Here is an 18,509-nt window from a genome sequence, read left to right as displayed (position 1 = left end):
GACTTAGAGCGATATCTCTTTTGGCTTCGTGGTCTCTTAGGAAGTGATGTCTTATGTCAATGTGCTTGGTTCTTGAGTGTTGGACAAGGTTATTGGCTAGTTTAATGGCACTCTTATTGTCACACAAGAGAGGGATATTTTTGTACTCACAGCCAAAGTCACTCAAGGTTTGCCTCATCCAAAGTAGTTGAGCACAATAAGCACCGGCTGCAACATACTTGGTCTCGGCAGTGGATAACGCAACAAAATTTTGTTTCTTAGAGCTCCAAGACCCCAAGGACCGGCTAAGAAATTGACAAGTCCCCGTGGTACTCTTTCGATCTACCTTGCAACCGGCATAATCCGAATCGGAATAGCCAAGTAAATCAAAAGTAGAGCCCTTGGGATACCATAAGCCAAGGTTTGGAGTATGCACTAAATATCTCAAGATTCTTTTAACAGCTACCAAATGACATTTCTTAGGATTAGCTTGAAATCTTGCACACATGCACACACTAAGCATAATATCCAGCCTAGATGCACAAAGGTAGAGTAAGGAACCAATCATGGAGCGATATACCTTTTGATCCACGGATTTTCCATCTTCTTTGAGATCAAGATGTCCATTCACGGCCAAAGGAGTCTTGATTGGTTTAGCATCGGCCATGTCAAACTTCTTGAGCATATCATTTGTATACTTGGTTTGACAGATAAAAGTCCCTTCCTTCAATTGCTTGATTTGAAAATCAAGGAAGAACTTCAATTCACCCATCATGAACATCTCAAATCTCTTGGTCATGATCCTACTAAACTCTTCACAAAACTTTTCATTAGTAGAACCAAAGATAATGTCATCAACATAAATTTGACAAACAAAGAGATTTTTTTCTACTTTTTGAGTAAAGAGAGTAAAATCGGCTTTGCCCATTACAAAGCCGTTCTTGAGAAGGAATTCCCTAAGGCATTCATATCATGCTCTAGGAGCTTGCTTAAGCCCATAGAGCGTCTTATGGAGCTTGTACACATGATTGGGATGCTTGGGATCTTCAAAACCCGGGGGTTGCTCAACATATACAAGCTCGGATAGAGGTCCATTCAAGAAAGCACTCTTGACATCCATTTGATATAGCTTGAAATCATGATGAGCGGCATAGGCTAATAAAATCCTTATTGACTCAAGTCTAGCTACCGGAGCATATGTTTCTCCAAATCCAAGCCTTCAATTTGAGTGTAACCTTGAGCAACCAATCTAGCCTTGTTTCTTGTGACAACTCCATGTTCATCTTGGTTATTTCGGAAAACCCACTTGGTTCCAATCACATTTTGCTTGGGTCTGGCACTAGTTCCCAAAGTTCATTTCTTGTGAAGTTGTTCAACTCTTCTTGCATAGCCATGACCCAATCCGGATCACCAAGTGCTTCATCTACCTTAAGAGGTTACAAAGAGGAAATAAAACGAGTAATGTCCACAAAAAGTTGCTAAACGAGAACGAGTAGTTACCCCTTTTCGAATACTCCCAAGCATGTTGTCAACGGGATGATCCCGTTGAATACTTTGATGAACTCTTGGATGAGACACTTGGTGTTGTGGTTGAATAGGTTCACCATCATCATCATTTTTAGTTTGAGGTGCTTCTTCCTGAGTTTCTTCACCTTGTGCTCCCCCTTGATCCATGCCATGATCATGATCGTCACCATGAGCATGACCTTGATCTTGAGGGACTTGAGAACTTGATGCTTCAACTCTAGTTGATGATGTTGGATCCTCATTTCTTGCTTCAACCGTAGCATGACCTCCTTTTTCTCTTGGCTTCATTTCACCTAAGCCCATTCTCATGATTGATATACTTGGTTCTTCATCATCTACAAGGTTCATACCAACTTGCTCTACTTGAGAGCCGTTGGATTCATCAAATTTCACATCAACCGTGGTCTCAACAACACCGGTGGTTTTGTTGAAAACACGATAGGCGTGTTCGTTAGTACCATAACTAAGTAGAAACCCTTCATCAACCTTTGGTGCAAACTTTAAGCCTTTGGTTTTCTTGTTAAGTATGTAATATTTGCAACCAAAAACTCTAAAGTAATGCACCTTAGACTTGTTACCGGTGATTATCTCGTAGGGTGTCTTGCCCAAATACTTGTGGATGTAGAGATGGGTGATGGCATGACACGCCGTGTTGATAGCTTCGGCCCAAAAGCTATCCGGAGTCTTGTACTTATCAAGCATGGTTCTTGCGGCTTCAATCAACGTTCTATTCTTCCTCTCCACTATACCATTTTGTTGAGGGATATATGGAGCGGAGAATTCATGCTTGATCCCTTCTTCATCAAGAAATTCCTCAACATTGGTGTTTCGGAATTCCGAACCATTATTACTTATAATATTCTTGATCTTCAACTCAAATTCATTTTGAGCTCTCCTAATGAATTTCTTGACAATTCCTTGAACTTCACTCTTATCATGCAAAAAGAATACCCAAGTGAAACGAGAATAATCATCAACAATTACAAGACCATATTTGTTACCACCAATGCTTATGTATGTGATCGGTCCAAACAAATCCATGTGTAGAAGATTCAATGGTCTTGATGAAGTCAAGATGTTCTTGGCGGGATGTGGAGCACCAACTTGTTTCCCCACTTGACATGCACTACACAACCTGTCTTTCTCAAAAACAACATTGGTTAGTCGTAGGATGTGCCCGTCCTTTTAAAGTTTGGCCAAGTTCCTCATGCCGACATGGGCTAGTCGGCGATGCCAAAGCCAACCCAAGTCGGATTTTGCCACTAAACAAGTCTTGGGCTCAATCTTCTCCTTAGAGAAATCAGCAATATAGACTTTGCCCTTCAAAAGACCCATAAAAGTAATAGAGGAATCCTCCCTTCTAGTAACGGTCACACCCTCGTCAGTAAAGAGACAATTGTAGCCCATCAAACAAAGTTGTGAGACGGACAACAAATTGTATCCCAATTTTTCAACCCAATAAACATCATTAATTGAATTATTATGAGTGAGAATGATTTTACCCAAACCAATCACTTCTCCTTTGCTATAGTCTCCAAAGACAATAGTTTATTTGGGTATGTCATCTATTTTCAAAGAAGTGAACAAGTCCTTCTCCCCGGTCATATAATTTGAACATCCACTATCAATCAACCATGCGCTTCCACCGGAGGAGTATGCCTACAAAACAAATTTAGGCTCAAGCTTTAGGTATCCAAACTTGTTTGGGTTCTTGGAGGTTAGAATAAACCATCTTGGGCACCCACACACTCCTCAACTTCCTAGTGTGAGCACTAATATACTTGACCACCATCTTCCCATTTTGAATCACAACCGTGTAGTCGATGGTATAGTTGCGTGATATGGGAGATGGCACCTTCTTGTTGCTTGTGTTGACCTTTGTTGTGGCCTCAACCTTGTTCTTACCTTAGTCAACATTTACCTTTGAGCCATTGTGAGCCATGGTCATCAAATCCTCAAGATTGGCTCCTTTCTTCCAAAGTGGGATGGCTTGGTCCTTCACAATCTTAGTACCATTTACCTTGTTTCCTCTTGTAAGGCCAAGTCCATCACCAATGCTTGGAAATCTTCTTGCCGTGTCATAAGCCGGGTGTGACTTAAAGTCACTCCTTGGCTTAAGGTTTCCCTTACCTACTAGCATGTTCAACTTGTAGATTTGATCATCCTTGCCCTTGATTGCTTCTTCTAGCTTGGAAAAATTAGTGACACAATCATTTATATCATGATCATAACATTTTGAGCACCCTTTGCTAGTGGAGGCATTAGAGTCAAGCTTAGCCTTAGAACTAGATTTGGTGCTCTCCCAAAGAGTGCTATAGCTTACTTCAAGATCTTTGTTTATATCTTCAAGGCATGAATGTCTCTCTTGTAGTTCACTATGAGCATTCTTTAGGCTAGCTAGTGAGTCCTTTGTTAAGGTATGATCCTTTGACATCCTCACATTTGAGTCATTGGCAAGAGACAAGTCCGTTGTCAACTTCTCAATCTTATCTTTTTCCTTAGCTAAAGATTCTTCTAGAGAAATATTTCTCTCCTTCTCAAGGACGAGCAAGTCTTCTTTCTCTTTAAGAATCTCTTTCTTTTTCTCTAATTTTTCCACAAACTTTTTAATTTGTTTATAGCTTTCTTTGCCAAACTTCTTTATCATGTTTTCTTTGTGTTGGACCTCCCCTTTATCTAAGTCATCTTATACTTCACTAGATGTGGAGGTAGGAGAGGATGGAGGGTTTGAATAGTTTGATACCTTATTCCCCTTAGCCATGAGGCACATGGGGTGATCATCTTCATCGTCGGAGAGGTTGTTGAAGAGCCTTGGTGTTGATGAAGCGGTGAACAAGACAAGTGATGCCATGCCCTTATTGTCGGAGTCATCACTTAACTCCCATCCTTCACCAACATGAGCCTTGCCATTCTTCTTCTTGTACCTCTTCTCTTTGTCTTAGATCTTGTCCTTACCCTTGTCCTTGTACTTCTTGTTTTCATCTTCATTGTTTTTATTTTGAGGACAATCTGCTATGAAGTGATCTTTTTCACCACACTTGTAGCATCTTCTTTGTGTGGTTTCTTTCTTGATGTTTCTCTTCTTCATGAACCTCTTTAAGTTCTTCACCATCAAGGCGAGTTCCTCATCGGTGCTTTCTCCATCACTTGAATCAACTTTCTTCTTTTGCTTTGCTTGCTTCTCATTTGATTCTCCCGTCTTGCTTGGTTCGGCCTTGAAAGCAATGGTCTTGACTTCTTCTTCTTTAGCAATTGATTTTGCAACATCTAGGGCATTCATCTCATGGAATTGCAATATGTTCAACAAGTTGATTGGCTTCATCTTCTTATAGTTATCTTTGCCTCTAATGAAGGTTGCCAACATAGGATTCTTGGGTGCATAAGCTCTAAGCATCTTATTTGTGACCTTAAAGTCATCCCAATCCTTATTACCAAGGGCCTTGATGTCGGTGACAAGAAGAGTGAGCCTATCATGCATTTTTTGAACAGTTTCATCCTTCTTCATGATAAATGCTTCCAACTCTCCTTGGAGAAGATCTTTCCCTCCTTGACTTCCTCATTTCCTTCATGTGGCATCTTGAGGGTGTCCCAAATCTCCTTTGCACTAGCAATGCCTCTAACTTTGTTGTACTCTATTGTGCTAAGAGAGCTTCTAATGACTCTCACGACTTGAGCATTGTGAAACATGTCATGTTCATATTCCGGAGTAACCCCTTCATCTTCTCCAAGTTGGGGCACACCTACACACACAACCGTCCAAAGATGTGGGTTAAGTCCATATAAATGCACTTGCATATCTTCGCTCCAACTGTCATAGTCGTTTCCATCAAATAGAGGAGGTTTGCCCATTGGAATGGTAGAGAAAGAAATGTTGGAAGAGTTAGAGGATTATGAAGTCTCATATGCATGAGACACCGAGTTATATCCTTGTTGAATTTTCTTTTCTTTCTCCAATCTCATCTTCTCTTCGAAAAGCATTTGAGCTTTCTTCTCAAGTCTTTCGTTCATTTTCTTCTTAATCTTTTCTCTTCGCTTGACCATCTTCTCTTGTTCTTCCATTTCTCCTTCAACATCGCTCACTTCAAAGTCACTATCATTGACTTCGAAGGTAGCGGAAGTGCCACTTGCACTTTCATCCTTTTCTCCGGCCATAGTGCTTTTCCCTTAGCGGTTTAAGCCTTAATCAAGAGATTAGGCTCTGATACCAATTGAAAGGATCGACACTAGGCCTAGAGGGGGGTGAATAGGCCTGTTCAAAAATTTCCTAAAAAACTTGGCAGTAAAAACGTCAGGCCCGGATGATCCGGCCTTATATCGGATCTTTCAGACTTCCCAGGTCCGGATGATCCTACGTAGGGTCGGATGATCCGGCAGGCGAAAGGAATCTTGAACGAGATTTGAAATCTACTTAGCTTTTGGCGATTCCCTTTGAATACAAAGTTGGCAAATGAAGTAAACAAGCCTGCCAACAAGTTCTACACAAGAGATATGCTACTAAAAAGTAGATCGGGTCCAAACGAGCTCAAGAACATGTAAAAAACAATATGAAGAACAAAAGTAAAGGAGACACAAGATTTATCTTAAAGTTCACTCCACGAAGGAGCTACGTCTCCGTTGAGGGGCTCACGAAGAGCAGGGTTGCCCTATAAGTCTTTTTTCTCGCCCAATCAACCACATAGGAGGATTGAGTCACTTACTATTGTTCTCACGAAGAGAGGGGGAAATACAAACTTCCAGAGGCTCAACCACAAAGCAATGGGAGCTCACTGGCACCTCTAACCGTCTAGGAGCAAAGCTCCAAGAGTAACGAACGCAAATCGACGAATCAAGGTTGCTTCAAGTGCTTCTTGAGATGAACTCGTGAAAGCTCGTGAGATGCTCACAAATCAACTCCCAAATCTCACTTCCTCTCAATCCCTAGGTGAATCCTTGCAAGAATCTAGCTTTTGGATGGAGGAGAGTGAGGGAACGAAAGCTTTTGGAGCTGCCTTGGTCGGGAGAGAAGAAGAAGGTGAAAGAGGGGAGTGAAGGGGTATTTATAGCCCCACCCCCGTAGGTGACCGTTATGTGTGTTTTCTGTGAGTTCTGGATCATCCGGTGTAACCTCGGATCATCCGGATGAGTAACAGAATAGGCTAAATCACACTCGAAAAATTCCCAGGTCCAGATCATCCGGCATAGGTCCGGATCATCCGGTCTCACTCACAAAAACCTTTTATTTTAACTAGAAAATATGTTTAGAAAGTTTCAAGTCTGGATCATCCAGGGTAAGACCGGATCATCCGGAGATGGACAGAGAGTTTCGGGCTCAAGGGCCGGATCATCCGGCCGTGGACAGAGAGGTTCGGCTGAACAGGCCGGATCATCCGGCCTAGGGCCGGATCATCCGACCCAGTGCTGAGTTTTGTGCACAAGTTATTTGTGAGTGCAAGGTGTGTCTCTCATGCGTGTAATTCATCTCAATAATGCACTTTAGCGACCTAGATCAATCGAACGCATCCCCCTTGATAGTACGGTGGTCCTATACTCAAACTCAATTTCAAACCGAAAATTAGAATTAAACTCCGATAGGATTCGCCATGTGTTTGAATTGGGGACCTTCCTTTCATCTTCTTCTTGATTATTTTCATTTATTCCTGCACACATCTTATTGAAAGCATCATATCCCAAATTGTGATTGTCAAGAATCACCAAAATCAATTTAGGGGCCTAGATGCACTTTCAGTAATTACGAATAGGTCCTGCTGCTGAAGAGAAGACCGACAACCAAGACTATCAGGAGTCTCAGGAGTTCTACGAGGAGCACTCAGGTTCACGCCCATCTATGATTTGAATTCCTATTAGGCATTGCTTGCTAGAATTGCTATTGCTCTACTTGTGTGTATGTGATATAAGCCTGCACGGCCTACTTATATACCCTATTCCTTGTACCCTATGACTCCTTGATGAATTCTTGAATGCTTTGGCTACTATGAGAGTGAATGGGTATCGGAGTGCCATGATATGATAGTCTTACATACTTGAGACCCACTTTGTGAGGAGCCAGATATAGGACTTTTAGCGGGGGCAAGCTACTGGCCGGGAATGTGTATTGGGCACATTCTGGGGAGCACCTGTGGCGGGTGCGGGAAGAGAAGGAGGTTCGATACCTGTTATGGGTGCCCAAGGAGAGGCGATACCTATTATGGGTGCCTTTGGCGGACCACTGCGGATGAGTGCGAGGAGTGCTTGCCCCGGCTCTTATGGACATATGTGGTATCTGTGATTTGTAGAGCTTTTCATGCACACCAATTACCCACTGTGATGGTGGATCCGGTCCGAGATAACTATGCGCGTCACCAGACCTGTCAGGAGTAGGGTAGTGTGAGGGAGGCCCGATGCGGGAGGAGCATGGGCGCTTGGTGGAACTTCGGATGGCAAGGGGAGAGCCACACAACTCCAGGGCGCCCCAACCACGAGGGGATTGCATCCCAACCTGGGGGGACAGGATGGTGCCGTAGCGGTTTGTCTTGGTCTTCAGAGTACTTCGGTGGGCTGGTGCCTCGGAGATAGTCAGGTCGCTCCCGGCTGGATTCGTGGCGAGTGGGTACAGGTGTGCAACCCCTGCAGGGTGAAATCTATACGTATAGACACATACTCGGTCATGTACATCTCCTACACTTCTGTTACTTTATTTAGAGTAGTAAACCCCGATTTCTATCTCCCTCTAGTCCACTTTTCCCCTGTGGAGTCAGATGAGGTGCATGGAGAGGGAGTTCCTGCACCGACCTAGGATGGGTGAGAGACATGATTATGGTTTGGGTTTGACTGGTGCCGGTATGGCCCGTGTCGGAGAGTGACAGATGACTTACTTATATACATGTGCTTGCATAGGAAACCTCAGTCTATCATTGGCTACTTTTTATATCTTTGCATCCACTTAAAACTTGCATACGGATGGTGACGTGAACCTATCCCGTCCTTGGGGATAGTTTGGCAAGATGCAGGATCCGATCAGGAGTTCGACACCAACAACGACGGATGGTACGATTGAAGCATAGAAGCCCGTGCTACGCTCAAGTGCTGCCTGTGGAGGTGAAGTTCGAGATGAAGGAAGGCCTGCAGCTACCGCTATCGTTTACTGTTTGTTTCAGTTTAGCCCAATGGGCTTGTAATAAATTCGTACTACAAATCATTTGGATTCTATAATAATTAAATCCATGTTTGAACCTCTTTTAAGTAAGTATGAACGGACATACTGCCTGAAATGAGTTCTGTATGTGATAGCTACTGATCCAGGGACTATCACAACGATACAGGGATTCGGGTTCTTCGTTCGAAAATTCGGGTCGTTTCAGGCTAGTTCACAGTAGGAGCATAGATCACATTCTAACATCGATGACAGCAGCAGTGCAATAGCCCAAGTGGCATGCTTGACAATTTGACTGGGTCAGGATGGGGCATCGAGTTGACTCGCCTGGTGAATAATTTCCCCTGCTCCGGTGTGAACCTTCCCCTTGTCAACAAAACTTTGACTCCACAACACTGAAAATAAACAGGCCCCAAAACACATCACGGATGAGAGAACTCAGACGGAATTAAGTCTGGAGGCGCTGGGAGGCTGGGGATCACTCACCTAATTTAGGCCTGAGATTCCGCCAAACCCCTGGGATGATTTGCGGTTCCAGTCGATCACAGACCCCTTGCAGATGTGCTTGTCGTTAAGCTCCATCAAACCAAAAACAAACAAAAAGGATTAGATGCAGGAGGGGCAAGAGGGGGGCACATGGATTTGGGGTTTGGGGGGGGGGGGGTTATGAACTACACAGATCTGCAAATTTCTGACCGCTCCCCTCGATTCCAAATGACCACGACGATAACCTTCACCAAAAAAACAAGCACAAAATCAAAATCGCTGCAGGCGCGATGGGGGACCAGATGCAGCCAAATGGGGTAAAAAAGATGAGCACGTACCTGTAGGGGTTGCACTTCAACCCCCCTCGCAAATGCTCTTACGAAAGCTCAGATGCGCGTGTATGGTGCTAGATTCGAGCAAATGCCTTCGGTGGAGGAGAGAGAGGAACCCTAGAGAGAGGGGATGAGGAGATGAAATGAACAAGGCGGATGAACCATAGAGAGAGATGAGAAAATGAGGAAATTTAAATATTTGCCATCGTTACAGATGACACTCCTTCGTTTGCCACGTTTAGAATTGCAATTACAAATAAACCACGCCAAGATTGCCAGTATCTACAAATTTGTCACATTTCGCCTCGTGGCAGCCCACATCAGCAGTCCACGCTGGATGGAGCATGTCAAAAGACCTCCCTGCCCCAGCCTCTCCCTTCGCCTCTCTCGTCGCCTCTTTCCTCTTTTTTTCTGCTCGGCGTGTGGGTGCGGCAGGATCCTGATGTCCGGCTGCGAGCGCGACGGCTCGGCGGGGAAGAAGCCAAGGTCGACCCAATGCTGCGGCGGCGGGTGCGGCGGGCTGCGGCGGCCGGAAAGAGCTCTCGCATGATGAGTTGCGGCTGGTGGTGGTGGTGCGGTGGCGATGACGTGGCGTCGCGGCAGCGGCGCCGACCGCGTCGCTCTCGCTCCCGAGGATGTTAAACTCGAGCACGGCGGACGACGGGGGTGTCGAGCTGGAGCCCTCCGCAAGTGCGGCCCAGCCGCCGAACGCCTCCGCGTTCAGCACCCATGACTCCGATGAGCCGGAGTCGCTCGTGGCCATCGCTGCCGTCTTCTCCGGTGCCACCTCAGCCACGTTCAGATCCAGCTCCATCTCCCTCCTTCTGAAAGCAACTTGCGATTTTTTTTTAGGGCAAAGCCTCACACGGATCAAACAACGAGAGATAGAGATCGATCTCAATCGCAATAGGGGAGAGCAAGTGAGCAACAGTAACCTGCTTTCCTTTGGACCAGCAGCTCGGCGACCGAGAGTGGGAATGTCATCGGGCGGAGGCAGAGCGGCGCTCAGGGTGGAGTCCCAGTGGCCCTCGGCGACGACCGCCGCCTCCCTGACCATGAAGCCCGGCTGCAGCTAGCTGCCCCGCGAAGAACATGTTCGTGCTGCTGGAGAACGTCGCGTAAACGCGCACGGCGTCGTCCGCGGTGCAGTGCACCTGGCCAACGTGCATGCGTGGCTCCTGCAACGGCGGCGGCGGCGCCGGAGAGGTGCTCGACGCGTGCGCACCGCCGCCGCCGTGCTGCAACCTGTACGAGCTCACGACGTGCTCCTTGAGATGCACGCACGAGAAGCTGGCGCCTAGCGCCTGGAGCGCGCCTGGCGCGGTGGAAGACGGCGATGGCGGCGGCGCAGCGGGAAGTGAGAGCAGAGGGAGAGGAAAGAGGCGACAGGAGAGGTGAAGGGAGAGGCAAGGGTAGGGAGGTCTTTTGACCTACTCCATCCAGCGTGGATTGCTGATGTGGGCTACCACGAGACGAAATGTGACAAATTTGTAAGTACTGATAAGTTTGTCGTGGCTTATTTATAATTGCAATTTTAAACGTGGCAAACGAAGAACGCCATCTATAACGATGGGAAATATTTAAATTTTCTGAGAAAATGAATGGACGTAATGCTTTGAATAAAAAATAATAATTGCTGACTGATACGTGGGCCGCCAGATCCGAAGTGTGTGGACGAGCTAGCCGCGCTGGCGGATGCAGCCGGCCATGCGCGCAGACCAGAATACGGCCGGTCGTAACGAAATCTTTACCATAAATAAAAGAGTAATGGGACGTCGCTGGTAAAAGTAAAACGAGTTTGCCCGCGAGATCACGACCTATTAAGATTTTTTTTTTTGAAACCTACAACCTAGATTTTGTTTCCGCACTGGTGGTGGTCCAAACAGATTCGCAATGAAACGTCCTCGCCTCTCTCTCCACACGACGGCCGGCGGCGGCTCCGACTGGTCGTCCCTCCCCGGCGATCTCCTCGAGCAGATCTCCGGCTACCTTTCCACCGACGCCGACCGCCTCCACATCCACCAGGTTTGCGCCCCCATGGCGAGCCTGCACCCCTTCTCCCACCGCTTTCCGCCCGTGGATCCTGGCCCGCTGGACGGCCCGGAGCCCACCGCCGGCACCCTCCTCCTGTAAATTACTCCGTCTGGCTCCCCCGTCGTCACCTCCAGCAGGAGGTGCCCATCGGCGCCCCGCCGGCCGGCGCCCCGTACTGCTGCGGCGCATCCCGCGGCTGGCTCGCCCTGACCGACAACGCCAGCTCCCCCACGCGGCTTGTGCTGTGGGACCCGGCCTCCGGCGCCGAGGTCCGCCTCCCGCCCCTGCCCGGCGTCACCCAGGTCTTCCTCTCCTCCGATCCGCTCGCCTCGCCGGACTGGACGGCGGTCGCAGGCCAGCGCTACGGCTACCTGGGGGCGCAGAAGAGCTTCTTCTGCCGGCCTGGGGACGCCGCCTGGAGCGTTCTCTGCGACCGGCCCACCGCCGGGATCGACAGCGTAGCGTTCCACGGGGGGAGGATCTACTGGTTGGATTGGCAGCAAGTCCTCGTCGTCTGCGACCTCAACCTTGGGCCTGCGCCACACGTCCAGATCAGCAGCATCTGGGGCCCCATGAGCCGGCTCTGCAGCTGCGACAGCTACCATGACATCCGCGGGGCCCACATGGTGTCCTGCGCCGGCGACCTGCTGCTCGTCATCCTGCGCAGGGGCAGCGGCCACTCGTCCTTCGCCGAGATCTATAAGCTGGAGTGCCCGCCGGAGCGTGGGCAGCCACTGGAGCTCGGTGATAGAGTGACGGACCTTGGCAATCACTCGCTCTTCCGGCTCGCAGCGATAACTTGGCCCTTTCTGCCGAGGAGTTCCCCGCTATCAGGAGGAACCATGTCTACTTCTTGGAATTTGATGGGGATTACTCTCGTAGCTATGACCACGCATGGCCTGATGATTGGGCGTTTGTGTTGGACCTGGGTTCAGGTACTTTGAAAAAAATTCCATACCCAGGAGAGTTCAGGGACGAGGGAAGAAATTGGCAGCCACTTTTCTGGTTATGTTCCAGAAGCCCATTCATGAAGCAGCAGCAATGCCTTACCGGAAAATGAACATGCAACTACACTTTTCTCTCTACTATTTTATTCTAAAAGAATACAATAATACCAACTTTCTGTGGAATTACTATAGTATATAAAGGTTCAGAATTCATGATGGTTGCTTGGGACAACACCAACAATGAAGATGGCAAAAGACACCGCAGTAGCAATTCGATGTCACAATTAGCATGGATACTGACCATAAAGGTGGAAGAATGAAGATCACATCGCCTGCGACTGCGCACCTTCGTTCACAAAGGAGACGATACAGTGAGAAAACGACTGGAGAAATCAAGAGGAGATAACGGAGCTGACCGCACATGTGTCAATGGGGGATGATGGATTGATGGCTTTGCTGACACCGTGCTCGGACCAATCGGATCGCTCCAACTCGGCAACTCCAACCTGGTTTCGGTGGCACTACCGTCTTCTATCTTTTGGTGGGTAATAAACTAAAATAGTTCGATTTCGATCTCAGCAAAAATCCAGAAAAATTTGTGCCCACTCCAATCCAAACGTGGCGCGAGTCGTACTCGTAGCACTGGGCGCGAGTCCACCCCGTCGGCCATCGAAACGACGCGGCTTCTTCTTCCTCTCTTCTGGTCTTCCTCCACCGTCCGCGCTCGTCTTCTCCGGCCGGCGGACGCAACTGATATAAAATCACTTCTCTTCTCGCACGGCCTGGCCTCTACCCAAGACAAGAAAATCGCTACTGAGCCAACAATTCCTTGCCCCTCCCACAGTGCCTAGAACCTTCCTCTCCTCCGGAGCAGAAGGTTCTAGAAGCCCTGCCCGCCCGCCCCCCGGCCAGGATGTGCGGGATCTTCGCCTACCTCAACTACAACGTGTCGCGGGAGCGCCGCTACATCCTCGAGGTCCTCTTCAACGGCCTCCGCCGCCTCGAGTACCGCGGCTACGACTCCTCCGGGATCGCGCTCGACGCCGACCGGACCGCGCCCGCGCCCTTCTCCTCTGCTTCCCCGCCTGATGCGCCCTATGCCGGGGCGCCGCCGCTTGTGTTCCGCCAGGAGGGCAAGATCGAGAACCTCGTGCGATCCGTATACTCCGGTCAGTTCTCTTTTGATCTTTGCTTTTGTCCGTTTCAACCTTCGGTTCCTGAATGCTTCCTGGCGCAAAGCGGAGTTTTGGCTGCTTCACGCGGTAAAAGCTTCGATTTTGACCGGGTTTCAGGTCACAATTTCAGGGTAATAAAGTTACTTGGTGTCGCAATTTTGGATAATTCTGCTTTTCTTGTTTCGCATTTTGACATTGGAATGGTCTACTCCCAAAAATTTTGGATCTCTATTGCTTTTATCCATATCTCGAACTTCACATGGCCTTATATAGCAAAAAAAAAAAAGGTTGAACACATTCGGATGAAGCTTGTTCCTTAGTTTATGCCACTTCTCAAATTTCGATATGTTCTGCAATTTGGCACTTCAACATCCCTTTATTTTCGATTTCCATGCTACTCCATGCTACACAAAGTTACCATTGCAGTTTTGGTGCTCCTGTCATTCGTGCTATAGGAGTAGCACAGAAGCTAAATCTTACTCCAGCTTTCGCGTTTACATATATATTCTGCAGAGGTTGATGAGAAGGATGTGAACTTGGATGCTGCATTCGGCGTGCATGCTGGGATTGCCCACACCAGATGGGCCACACATGGTGTACCTGCCCCAAGGAACAGCCACCCCCAATCTTCTGGTGCCGGTGATGAGTTCTTGGTCGTCCACAATGGCATCATCACAAACTATGAGGTCTGCTTACTTTGTCGGTGTGATATTATGTAACACAATTCTTGTGTATTGTATGTTTTATTCTATATAATCTTTATAGTTGTGAGTGCACACGGATCATTGAAACCACTTGCCTGTACCAACTTGCGCCCCATGTGAAAATCCATGCTTTGAGCCCCTCCACATGGGATGTCTCATTATCTTCCTTTTTTAAGGAGGGAATCTGCCTATTAGTTAAAAAATCTCATAAAATTACTGGTACTAAGAAAAGTTACTGCAGTACATTATTTACTATTTAACAAATGGAATATCTAGTTCTGAAGAGTATTTCACCAAAAATGATGATTCACAATTCTCAATGTTAGATTTCAAAGTTGATCTTGTATTTATTGGAAATCTATGACTAGCCTCAACCATTTGGAACTTGAATGATTTTGAACATTTTCATCCTCCTTACACCGTTGTGCACTAATGTCGAACTGTATGATAACATGATAAATTACAACTATAACCTAATCTTTTGACATATTTGTGCAGGTCCTGAAAGAGACACTAACTAGGCATGGTTTCACCTTTGAGTCTGATACAGATACAGAAGTCATACCTAAACTAGCAAAATTTGTTTTTGATAAATCTCATGATGAAGAAGGTACTACATTTTTATCTTGGAATTGCAATATTGCTGTCATAACCATAAAGCAGAAAAAAAATAACCTTCTGATATTTATCTGGGCCATTTAGTCTGTAGTTTCCCTTAAATTGTTTCCTTGGAGCATTACACTATGGCTAAAACATTAATATTGTCCCCCTAGGAAGTAGATGAGGGAATAGTTGATACACACATGCTATTTGTGCTTTACACTTTCTAGTAGAATGTAGATACTTCTTTGGCAACACACGACTCTAAACTTGGCATAAGAGTTCCTTCAGCATGGAAGAATACTTACTATTGCATTACAAAATATATAATTGCCGACTGAACCCATCTCTGACTTATCTTTGTTGCAATTCTTTACATCGTTTACTATTTCCTCAGGTGATGTGACATTTAGCCAAGTTGTTATGGAAGTTATGAGGCAGCTGGAAGGAGCTTATGCACTTATCTTTAAAAGTCCACACTATCCAAACGAATTGATTGCATGCAAACGAGGCAGCACACTGATACTTGGTGTTAATGTAAGCGAAATAATATCCTTATACCTTTGGGCAATTGTGTGGGTTTAATATGAGGAAAATAAACTAATCTTTTTTTTTTGCTTTGTGTGTGTTCTTAGCTTCATCTTATGTTACAATGAGGCACTAAAGTTAACCTTTTCTTGTCATCATCTGCTTCAAAAATATATGACAGGGGAAAACAGCATAATAGTAAACATTAAATAATGTTAATTCCATTATTCCATGGAATAGTATCCTATAACTGACTTTCACTATCAGTGTGCATTATTCCATTATTCCTTCTCTCATCTCGGAAATTATTAACAAGCTCTACCATCACGTAGTCAATATAGTAATGAACTTGTTAATTTCCACACGTTTTTCTCTACACTGTTTGACCTTAAGAACCATGCATTTATGTAGTTCAAAAATTGATTATATTTCCGGACAACCTTTTCAGTAATATGACACTGTAGACTGTACTGTTCATTTTGTTATTGCATTTGTATATATCTTATAATAGTGTTATTGAATTTGAATTCTTTCCTATATATATCTTATAACATACATATCATGACCAATGTCTCTTGTCTTGCAGGAATTGAGTGGTCAACAAAATGGGAAACCATTTCATGATGTCAAAACCTTGACAACAAATGGAAAGCCCAAAGAATTATTTTTTTCCAGTGATCTGTGTGCTATTGTAGAGCATACAAAGAACTATTTAGCTCTTGAAGATAATGAAATTGTGCATATTAAGGTATTGTTTAAGGGCTTGTTTGTTAGTTTACATGCATTTTCTGGCTTTTGATGAGTTGCCAGTATTTTTGTTTATAAAGGTTTCTCAATTTTAATTTGAGGTTTTCTAGACCTTGATAATCATCAATGCTATTCTTGATTCCCTGCCACCATGATGTTATATCCAACAAATATAATTCCCTACCTTCTACTATTCCTTATTGGTTTAAGCATTGCAGGATGGCAGTGTGTCTATCCTCAAGTTTGACCCTCACAAAGAGAAGCCAGCATTTGTGCAACGAGCATTGTCTGTTCTTGAGATGGAAGTTGAGCAAATAAAGAAAGGAAGTTATGATCACTTCATGCAAAAAGAAATCCATGAACAGCCACACTCGTTAACCACAACAATGAGGGGCAGGCTAAAAGATGGTGGGGTTCTTTTAGGTGGACTGAAGGAACATCTCAAAACAATTAGGCGCTGTAGAAGGGTGGTTTTTATTGGCTGTGGTACAAGTTACAATGCTGCCTTAGCTGCAAGAACTTTTGTGGAAGAAATGACCGGTAAGTCCAATCAATTATCCCGGCTGTATTGCCTTTGTGATGAAAATTTTGGAATTCGTCGATGCAATTAGAATTTAGGGTCCTGTAGTTTAAGTCATTTTTCCTTGCTCTATTTGGACCATAGGTATTCCTGTAACTATGGAGGTTGCAAGTGACTTGCTGGACAGACAAGGTCCCATCTATAGGGAAGACACCGCAGTTTTTGTTAGTCAGTCAGGGGAGACAGCAGATACCCTCCTTGCTCTTGATTATGCACTAGAAAATGGCGCCCTTTGTGTTGGCATAACAAATACTGTTGGAAGCACACTGTCGAGAAAAACGCACTGTGGAGTTCATATCAATGCTGGTTGTGAGATTGGTGTGGCCAGTACCAAGGTTAGTCTATTTAAATTTTTCTTCCTGTAATGATTATCCTAATTTTTCCATCTCAATGTCCTAACAAAGATACCTGCCAATCTTGCAGGCATATACAAGTCAGATAGTAGCCATGGCGATGATGGCTTTGGCTATTGGATCTGATCAAATATCCACTCAAGCTAGAAGGAATGCTATCATCAGTGGGCTTACCAGTCTTCCAAGTATGTTGTGTTGGATACAGAAGTTTATTATGCTGCCAATCAAAATGCTTTTTTAGTGATGCTCCTGAGTCCTGATCGCGTGTACTGTACAATGTAGGCTGTGTCAGTGAAGTTCTCAAACTTGATGCTGAAATGAAGGAGCTTGCCTCTTCCTTGATCGATTCAGAGTCCCTCCTTGTGTTTGGAAGAGGTTATAACTATGCCACTGCATTAGAGGGTGCCCTGAAAGTTAAGGAGGTCGCGCTGATGCACAGTGAAGGCTTGCTTGCTGGTGAGATGAAACATGGGCCGCTGGCACTGGTGGATGAAATCCTTCCCATCATTGTCATTGCAACACGTGATGCATGCTTCAGGTAATCAAGTGCATTGGTTTTATTATTGGTAAAAAGTCTTTGCTTAACAAGTTCTCCCCCTGTTGCAGCAAGCAACAATCGGTAATCCAGCAGCTACTTTCACGCAAGGGGCGCCTGATAGTGATGTGCTCAAAGGGAGATGCGTCTACTGTATGCCCCAATGGGTCCTGCAGGGTTATTGAAGTTCCAGGGGTCGCAGATTGTCTCCAACCTGTGATTAACATAATTCCACTACAGGTTTTCTACGCTTGTTTTCTTATTTTTCTGTGAAATCCTAGAACCTCCCTTTTCAGTTTGCCTTTTCACTACAATTCTGTTGACTGGACTGTTGTCGTTTTTGGTTCAGTTGCTTGCATACCATCTGACTGTTCTCCGTGGATTCGATGTGGACCAACCAAGGAATCTGGCAAAGAGCGTGACCACACAATAGGCAGGGGTAGAGGAGATAGATGGGTGGCGTGTATCCATCCCTATGTTGTATCGAGCAGGGTTTTAGGTTAGCGCCATTTTGCTTACTGTAATTATTTTGTTTATTATTCTTGGGGTGGGTAAGTATTACAGTGTGTTAAACAAGTGACTGTGAAATGCTTGTTGCAAATGGTAGTACTTGTGAAAGAAATGTGCAGGTGTGTGTGTCGTCTGCCGTGGGCCGATCGGTTTGGGACTTGTGTCTTTCTTTGTTTCTTTTTTCTGATCTGGGAAGAAAGGATATGAAACCGAGACCGAGATGATGTGTATCTGGAGTCCGGCTGGGACACCATATGATGCGATGGACGTTGCCTTGCCTCCTATATAAATGTCATCAATTCTTCAAAAAAAATGTCATCAATCTCTGCTTGTTGATTAGTAA

At 45.6% G+C, this 18,509-nt stretch overlaps 1 protein-coding gene across 1 annotated transcript; it reads left to right on the top strand.

Annotated features, from left to right (window-relative positions):
- The first annotated feature begins 12,791 nt into the window (after positions 1-12,791).
- Positions 12,792-18,278, top strand: LOC120696622 (glutamine--fructose-6-phosphate aminotransferase [isomerizing] 2-like). The gene is made up of 11 exons (XM_039979583.1): positions 12,792-13,603; positions 14,123-14,295; positions 14,812-14,923; positions 15,311-15,450; positions 16,028-16,189; positions 16,407-16,728; positions 16,853-17,103; positions 17,192-17,306; positions 17,404-17,659; positions 17,728-17,896; positions 18,006-18,278. Exons 1-11 carry the CDS (start codon positions 13,348-13,350, stop codon positions 18,087-18,089), a joined length of 2,040 nt encoding a protein of 679 aa, XP_039835517.1. The 5' UTR covers positions 12,792-13,347; the 3' UTR covers positions 18,090-18,278.
- Positions 18,279-18,509: the final 231 nt, after the last annotated feature.

This window comes from Panicum virgatum, chromosome 3K, assembly GCF_016808335.1.
Source record: "Panicum virgatum strain AP13 chromosome 3K, P.virgatum_v5, whole genome shotgun sequence".
In the NCBI taxonomy this organism is placed as follows: Eukaryota; Viridiplantae; Streptophyta; class Magnoliopsida; order Poales; family Poaceae; genus Panicum; species Panicum virgatum.
Note: the sequence above shows the minus strand (reverse complement) of the source record. Positions and strands in the feature narration are given on the sequence as shown.

What these genes read in the sequence shown, in the direction of transcription:
- LOC120696622 (XM_039979583.1), top strand. Translation starts at nt 13,348, where the DNA reads ATGTGCGGGATCTTCGCCTACCTCAACTACAACGTGTCGCGGGAGCGC. An exon ending in CGTGCGATCCGTATACTCCG is followed by an intron (nt 13,604 to 14,122) that starts GTCAGTTCTCTT and finishes TATATTCTGCAG; the next exon opens with AGGTTGATGAGAAGGATGTG. An exon ending in TGGGCTTACCAGTCTTCCAA is followed by an intron (nt 17,307 to 17,403) that starts GTATGTTGTGTT and finishes TGTACAATGTAG; the next exon opens with GCTGTGTCAGTGAAGTTCTC.